General features: G+C 45.7%; 1 protein-coding gene across 1 annotated transcript; it reads right to left on the bottom strand.

Annotated features, from left to right (window-relative positions):
• Positions 1-24: 24 nt before the first annotated feature.
• TST (thiosulfate sulfurtransferase) lies at positions 25-6797 on the bottom strand. Its single transcript, XM_007062639.3, has 2 exons — positions 6136-6797; positions 25-525 (listed from the first exon to the last, which is right to left on the bottom strand). Exons 1-2 carry the CDS (start codon positions 6728-6730, stop codon positions 227-229), a joined length of 894 nt encoding a protein of 297 aa, XP_007062701.1. The 5' UTR covers positions 6731-6797; the 3' UTR covers positions 25-226.
• Between the last annotated feature and the right edge of the window lie 1632 nt (positions 6798-8429).

Below are 8429 nucleotides of genomic sequence, written 5' to 3' on the forward strand. Positions count from 1 at the left end.
TTAGAGGCACACACAGACACGTAATCGGAAGGCAGAGATTTTATTCAGTGGCATCATTAAAAAAGAAAGAGACTAAAAACCACTAATTGTTCTTACAAAACTGGATTAACTGTAACATAGAATTTATTATGTTCCTTCCCCTCATTTCCAGCTCCCTTGAATGAAGACAGTTGACAAACCCCACTCTCAATGAATGCTAAAGGACTGCATTGCAACCTCTCCCCCTTTATGCCTTGTTGCGCTTCCACTCAGAGAGCTTGTGCTCCGGCGGGGCCTTGCGGAACCACTCTGACCAGGATCCATCATAGATGGCCACATCTGGCTTGCCACAAAGGTATGCTGCCAGGGCAATGTGGCATGCCGTGATGCCCTTACGGCACGTGGCAATGAGTGGCTGTGAGAGGTCCACCTTCTTCTCCTGGAACATGCTCCGAATCTCCTCTGGGCTCTTCTCGAAGCCGGCTTCAGTGAGGAATTTAAAGAAGGGCATGTTCAGCGAGCCGGGGATGTGACCTGGTTCAAGCCCTAAAACACCCCCGGGGAGAGAGGAAAGGACGTGTGAGGAGAGCGTTCAAAAGACATCCACATAACATAGCATGTTCATAGCCTGTAAATCCCTTCAAGGGAATATTTCACCATCTGGGACAACATTGGGGGTACAGAGTGACAAGCTAGAAGTTACAGAAGTAAAAGCCTTGGCTAAGGCACTATGGCCCAGATCCTCAAAAGTATTTAAGTGCATTGATTTCAAGGGGAGTTAGGCACCTAAATTCCTTTGAGGATTTGGGCCTAAGATTCTTCATGGCCAGAGGTACCATCACTGCTGAGATTCAAGAGCAGGCTAGAGCAGATATTCATGGACCTGGTGTAAAGAGAAACCTAACAAAATATGTAAGAAAGGATTAGATTGGAAGATTCAGTGGCCTCTATCATTTCCTATATGGGCTAAATTCACGAGAGTTGCATGCGCTTATGTCAGTAGTGAATTTGGCTCCAAGAATTTATGAAATTATCTCTGTTGCCAGCAATGTTGGGTGAGGATGACGTGAACAGTCAGGAACCAGAAATATCATGAGAACTGTTCTGAGCCCAGCATTTAGGTGTGTCACTCACAGATGGTCTTCTAGAGAAAAGAGTTGTCAGGCCTGGAGCATTTAGGGTCACCACTGGCTAGTCATTTACAGCAGGGCCAAGTGTGGGTCAAACATCACCACTAGTGTGAGTGGAGAATTTAGATTTTTGTCGCATTTTAAATCCATTCGGCATTGATGTAAACGAGGGTCAGACTTTCTGCTGGCATAAATTACTTCAAGGAAGTTCTGCTAATTTGTGCCAGCTGAGAATCTGACCTAAGGGTAAGGCCCGTTAGTGTGAGAGAGGCTTCAGAAATGATGAATGAGATTTTAAATGTCTCACTGAAACACACAGCAAACTCCATTACGGGCCTGATCCAAAGTCCATTAAAGTCAATGGGAGTCTTTCCATTGATTTTAATGGACTTTGGATCAAGCCCTATAAGAGTAGGAGACTTTAAACACTGGCTTGAAATTAGTCTCCAGTGAATGAGACTGGTTTGAATTTCTAAAGAGTCTGGAAGAGACAAGTCATGGGATAATCAGATAATAATCTACTTCTTAAAGACAGGTCACCCCCAGTCCCAAAATCAGTGGGATTGTCCTGATGGTCATAGATTTGTCCCCCACAAAGACCGAGTCACCAATTAATTTCAGGCCTCACAATGCCCTGACCTTGCATCATAATGCAGCATCACAATGTTATGTCTATATGTGATGATGTTGCAGTTTCATCACTCATGGATGCAGCATTACAATGTGACGTTGCAAAGACTGTGGCATGTTATTTTGTCCCACAGGTAAAGCTAGAGGGTTGGGAGGCAGAATCTGTGACAGTGCTAGATTCCTTTGGAAGACTGCTCTGTGATTGTGTGATCACCCACTGTTCCAGACGGACATTATTCGTCTCATTTGCTTCTTGATTTGTCTCCTCTGAGCTCCTTAGAAACTGGCTCCAGCTCCCAGCAGTATCCACACGCTTCCCTTGAAAACAGGCTCAGCATTGGCTGGCAAATGCTGAGCTGAGAACAATTTTCACTCCTGGCTTTTTTTAAATTAAGAAATATATATTGATTTGAACTGCTGTTTCAGTCCTTGGGTGTCTCCTGACCCAAGCCCACAGGTGGCCTACATCTAGAGATTTGATTTATTTTGATTTATGTTTTTAATTATTAAAACCGTGTCCTTCAGAGCAGGCTCAGTGTGCGTTCACACCTAGCAAAAACAATACAAAATGAGTTAATCAAATACTGTCTGAAAACAGACGCTCAATCCTCAAGCTGCTAAATAGCACAGAAATGTCCTCTGAGTCCATCCCTCTCTCCTCCCTGGGTCTTTCAGGGTGAGCAGAATGCAGCACATGGAGCGCAAGGAGCAATGGAATTCTGGAGAATGGGAGGGGCAGGGAAGCAGAGGAGTCAGAGAATACCGGGGATGGGGTTGAAGAGTAGCAGGAGAAAAGGAAAGTGGAAGGATGACAGGGATCTGCATGGGCCAGGGGAGGCTAAGCCTCTCCAAACAGCCAAGCCGTGGCCCTGCCCACGCTCCGCCCCGAGGCCCAGGTCCCGCATCCTGCTCTTCCCCTGTGGCCCTGCCCACGCTGCTTCTCTTCCTACCCTCATTCTGCCTCTCCCCTGAAGCTGGTGGGGGCTTGGGCCAGCCGGCAGCCGGGTACTTGGGGTGGCTGGGGCAGGCGGGCTAGGTTTGGCTCGGCTGGTCTCCTCTGGCCACAGTGGGGGCTCAGGGCTCCTCTGGCTCTGGCGGTCGAGGGTGAGGGGAGAGGAGGGTGGAAGCAGCAGGGTGGGGCGGTGGGGCCTCAAGCAGAAGAGGCAGCACAAGGGCTAGCATCCCCGAGTGGGGGTTCATGTGCCGCCTATGGGGATCTGGGCAATAGTTCCTAACAAACAATTTATCTGGAAAGTTGACCCTCTTTTTCTGTTGTCTGCCAAGAAACAGAGAGAGTCTCAAGTGTATTTATTCACGAGTTCTTAAGCAAATAATTCTTGCTGGGCAGATGGTTTGTGCCAAATATTTTAAATGTGACATTGCTTGTAAATTAGTCATGATGATGATGATGATTATTGTTTATTTGATTTATGGTAGCACTGGGAGCCCCCACCCAAGATCGGAGCCCCATCGTGCTAGATGCTGTTTAAAAACAGTCCATGCCCCAAGGAACCCAATCTAACAGAAAAAAGGTGGGAGAAAGGAGAGAATTATCCCCATTTTACAGAGGGGACCTTGAGGCACAGAGAGGTGAAGTGACTTGCTTAAGGAAGATAATAGCAGAGCCAGTAATGGAACTTTGGTCTCCTAAAGACCAGGCCACTTCTTCAACCTCAGGAACACACTTCTTCTCTAAGCCAGATGCCCTTGTTTCAGTTCCCTGTAAGGGGAAATGAGGAAAAGAGTAACAAATGTGCCATAATTAATTAGCTGTTTCCTAACCTGAGCGGGTGGGACTAAAAGGTCAGGTGATAGTTTAATGAACACATGGGCCTTATAAAAGGACTGAGAGCGCTCACTCTGCTGGTGGAAACACAGGGAGTAGGCAGGCTCCTATGGAAGGCCTTAAGACAGGGTCTATAGAGTTCAGGGAACCCAGTGCCCTATATCAGAGTAGGGAAGGCTGCAAGGAACAGAGCCCAGAAGGGACTGAGAATAGTATTTCAGGGGAACCAGCCTGGGAGTGGAGGGCCCTATGCCAGAGCCATAAAAACTGGCCCAGGTAGCCAAAAAGGGGTTGGGAACAGAGTCCAGAGGCTGGGCTGAAAAAAAGCTCCGGAAGGGCAGAAGAGCTTTTTTATTTGTTGGGCCTTTTAGCTGGTCTTTTGCTACCCTGTCTGTGATTTGGATAGAGGGCTATGCCACATCTCCAGACAGACTGGTGTGTGGAAAGCTGAGGAAATCCACCCTAGGGAGGGAAACTGAGGCAGGGAGTGCTGGCAGTGCCACACTTTGGCACTATGGGGTAGCTACGCCCTACGGCAATGACCTGTGTAATCAGCCAGCAACAGCAGGGATTTCAGATTGCACAGCTGAGTGTAAGTTCTTCATTTTACAATGTGCAGTTTGCACTCAGGGTGTTAACTGATTTGAAAACAGCTTTTAGCGACTTATCGAGCACGCCGTGCTGTGGGTGTGTATATGTGCCTGGAAGGCTCCTCTGCTGGAATACTTGCAGAAAGAAAACACAAAAGGGGGACCACCCGGTCCCGGGGAACTAATTCAAAACTAAGAATTAATAATCACTGAAATGTTCAAGTTCTTACAGCATTTGCAGGCTGATGACAACTCCCTACTTCCACTCCAGGGAGAAGGAATATGGAATCCATCTGTCACTATCAAGGAGTATTTTGTGTGCATTTCAGATTGAATTTCAATCTCCACGTACTGAACTCAGATGCAATCCCAGATCTTAATACTCTAAAAAAGGGAACTAACCACAAGCACATCTCCTGATTTTTCACTGCTGTAACCCTTGTCATGCCATACCTCCTCTTCCATCCTCATCCCAGCTTGTGTTTAGTCCTGCAATTGGATCCACATATGTGGAGCCTTGTGCCTGTGTACAGCCCCACCAAAGTCAATGAAGCTCTGGATGGGCTCAGGAGTCTGCCTGCATGGATCTGACTGGAGGATCAGGACCTTAGATTGTAATCTTTTTTTTGGGCAGGCCCAGTGCTTAATTTGTAACGAAAGAGGTGCGGGGGCTGAAGCAATTAGGTGCTGGAACTCAAGCAATTTTTTTATTTTCATAAATGAAGCGGCAAGTCCAGAGGTGCCGGGGTTATGAACTTCCAAGCCCAGGTGCAAACCCTGGCACAAATTAAACTCTGGGCAGGCTCCTCTCCCTTTCTAACTGTAAAACACCCTGCACACACATCTGGCTCTCCAGAAATAAGAACAACAACAATCTTGGTGCACATGCACAACTTGACTGGCTTTCTGCTCCATGTTCAGAAATCAGAAGGCGGAGCAAAAAATCCTGAGATTTAAAAAGATCTCGTGATTTTTAAATTATTCCTATGATTTTGGGGGTTGTTTTTGTGCTATGTGAACTCTTAGATTTGGCAATAAGGATGTTTTCCTTTAACTTTAAATTGAGCAAAATTCCATTCCAGGCATGCGTCTATATAAACTCTCCCCAAACATACAGCCTCTCCCCTCTCCCACTGCGGCAGCTCTAGCCCTTTGTTCAGGTTGATAATGTTACAGTTATACAAACCATGCCACTTGTCTGGAAAAGGGAGGGGAGGAGGGTCTGAGCTGCTGGGATACGGTTTGGGACTCTCTCTCTTTAAAATAAAAAAAGGAAAGGAGTACTTGTGGCACCTTAGAGACTAACCAATTTATTTGAGCATGAGCTTTCGTGAGCTACAGCTCACTTCATGCATCCGATGAAGTGAGCTGTAGCTCACAAAAGCTTATGCTCAGATAAATTGGTTAGTCTCTAAGGTGCCACAAGTACTCCTTTTCTTTTTGCAGATACAGACTAACACGGCTGTTACTCTGAAACCTCTCTTTAAAATGGTTGGGTTTATATGGTAAAGATTCAAAGGGCAAACAACCAGTCATGCAAGTTCTCTGTTGACTGGGAACTTGATTTATCCCTCAAGGAAAAACAGATCTCTCATGTTACAAGGAAGGCAAAGTGCAAGCATGAAAACCAACCACGTGTGCATGTGTTAACATTAGATAAGGAGGCCCTATTCTCCCACATCAGCAGTATGATTAACTCTGCAAGGGGGCAATAGGGCATAGGCTAAAAAAACACCTCTAGACTTCAGGGAAGTTTGTGACTGGATCTGAACTTCACAGCTGCCCATCTTTATAACAGGTCCAAAGAAAACCCTAAATCTGAACAGCCCTGAACTCAGAGTAGATTCAGATCTGTTTGCTGAAATTTGGGTGCCGTGAGTGCACATCAGTTAGGAGAGGTGTGTGCTAGTGTGAGTTGCGAGCATGCATTACTGCAGGTGTGTTTGTTAGCAGGGAGGGAGGGTAGTGCCTGAGCAAACATCCAGCTGTAGCTGAAAGAGATGCCATGTGCTGCTCCTACCTTCGTTCCCTGGTTCTGGTTCTGTCCCCCGGTACCTCCCCTCAGACCTGGAATCCACCACCTGGAACCGCTTGGATTCCATGTTCTCTACCATGTCTGTATAGGTCTTCAGCAGGGACCTGTTCAAGGTTGCCTTAAACACTGCTGGCTCTGGCCGGCTGAGCTCTGATGTCACAGGGTGACCCTCCTTCACCCAGTTCTTGAACCCGCCATTCAGCACGGAGACTGTTCTGTGCCCAAAGACCCGGAACATCCACCAGGCTCGGGGTGCATAGAAGCTCCCCAAGTCATCTCCATCATACACCACCACATGCGTGTCATTGCTGATCCCCAGGTGCCCAACATAGTTGGCGAAGTGTGCCTCGCTGGGCAGCATGAGCTCATAGGGCGACGACTTATCTTTACACTCCTCGATATCGAAAAATGAGGCCCCAGGTATATGCTTGTCTCGGAACTCCTGCTGGGCATCCCTCTCCCCAGGAGGGTACCAGGATACATCGAGCACCTGCAGGCTGGGCCCAATCCGGTTGGCCAGGACAGATTCTGAGAGCCACCTGGTGGAGACCAGAGCTCTGTACAGTACTTGCTGCACCATTGTGTCCAAGACTGTGTTTGTGCCGTGAACTGAGAGCTTAGCACTGTACGTGAGTGCAGGAACTGTACCACCACAGGGGTGAAATGGGAGGAGCCAAGTCTACTGGAATCCCAGCCTCTGGTTCTCAGCCAATCAGCTGGCTGGATTGAGACAGCTCTAAAAACTCCACCCCCTCTTCTCCCTCCTCCTCCCCCAAGCCTCCTCTTCCCTGCTAGCTGCCAGTCCCAGAACACTATTGCAAGCAACTGGTGGATTTGTTCCTTATCCCTAATTTCTTATTTGTGGTACCAGCTCCTTATTTAAAGGTCAAAATTATTTTTAAAACATATCAATGTAAGGGTAATGTTTTAGATATGTTATCAAATTAACGTAATGGAATGTGATAAACATTTAAATTAGTAATTGGTACTGGCTGTATATGACAGACATTTCAGATCACCCCAAAATGACATGTCCCTGTGACCATCAAACTGCTATGAAGGAAGTGGGGCCTGGAACATGCCACTCACCAAAGATATGGGCAGCTGTGAAGTTCAGATCTAGATGCAAACCTCCCTGAAGTCGGGAGGTGATAGCCTCCTGTGCCCTAAATGGAGTGTGAATAAGGAACTGGGGTTTTGATTGTGTACGTGACAAAGTATGTTTCAGGTCACCCCCCAAGTGATAAGTTCCTGCAATTGTTATTTCATTATGAAGAGATGAGGAAATGCCATTCTCGGAGGTGACCCTTTTTTTTTTTTGGTCTGTCAAATATGTTACCCCAATGTATTATTTTGTGTTATCTCTTTTAGTAAACATACAATATGCAGGTAAAAATCAACAAAAAGCAATATTCAGTCATGTGTTGCAAATCCAGCTGTGATGTTTTCACATAAATTATATGATAGTTACAAATGAAGAAATCGGTAGGAACTCTGGTGTGATAATAGAGGAATTAAGAAGCTGAAAAATAGCTAAATTTATCAAAAATCATTTAATTGGATTACAGATATAAAAACATTTCTTTTGATTAGTATTGTGTCTTTTGCTCATTCTACAATAAAAATAATATGGAGACCCTACTTGGTCACAGTTGGCTCCCAAATAATCATGTTTATTACCTGCAATCATACAAGGTCTAGGTTAATACTATCCTGCTGCTCTGAGTGGTTTCTGGTGGCTTCTAAACCACAGAAAACAGTGAGCACCTCTACTTAAAGGAATCCTGCCCTATACCTATATATGCTACAATTAGTCGAATCAGCCAGTGTCTTTACAGTTGCTGTCAGGCTTATACAGCAGCAATGTGGCTGGGTACACTTTAATGGAATTTGGGGGACTGGATTCTTTATCTGTGGCTAGAATATCTCTACCTCATTTCCTTTTTAATTCCAAAATTCCATCTTAGAAATGCCCGCCCTCAGTTTGACCAAGTTTGTGGAAAAATACAAAATGGCTCCCAGTGTTTTATGATGTCCTAACAACTCTGGGCCTATAATAACAACACCTTTTCTTTTATAAACTTTACAGTTTATGCAAATAATTGTGATGACCTCTACTGAACTAATCAATATTTTAAATATGAATGCTACATTCAAGTTACATGGAAAAGAGCTACAATGAGGACAGATAATGGGGTTTTCCGAGGTAGGGGCATTTCATTTTTGTCTGAATAGTCGTTGAGTGGTATATGAAAAGACCCCGGTCACTGCTTTGATTT

This window comes from Chelonia mydas, chromosome 1 (assembly GCF_015237465.2).
Source record: "Chelonia mydas isolate rCheMyd1 chromosome 1, rCheMyd1.pri.v2, whole genome shotgun sequence".
Taxonomy (NCBI): Eukaryota; Metazoa; Chordata; order Testudines; family Cheloniidae; genus Chelonia; species Chelonia mydas.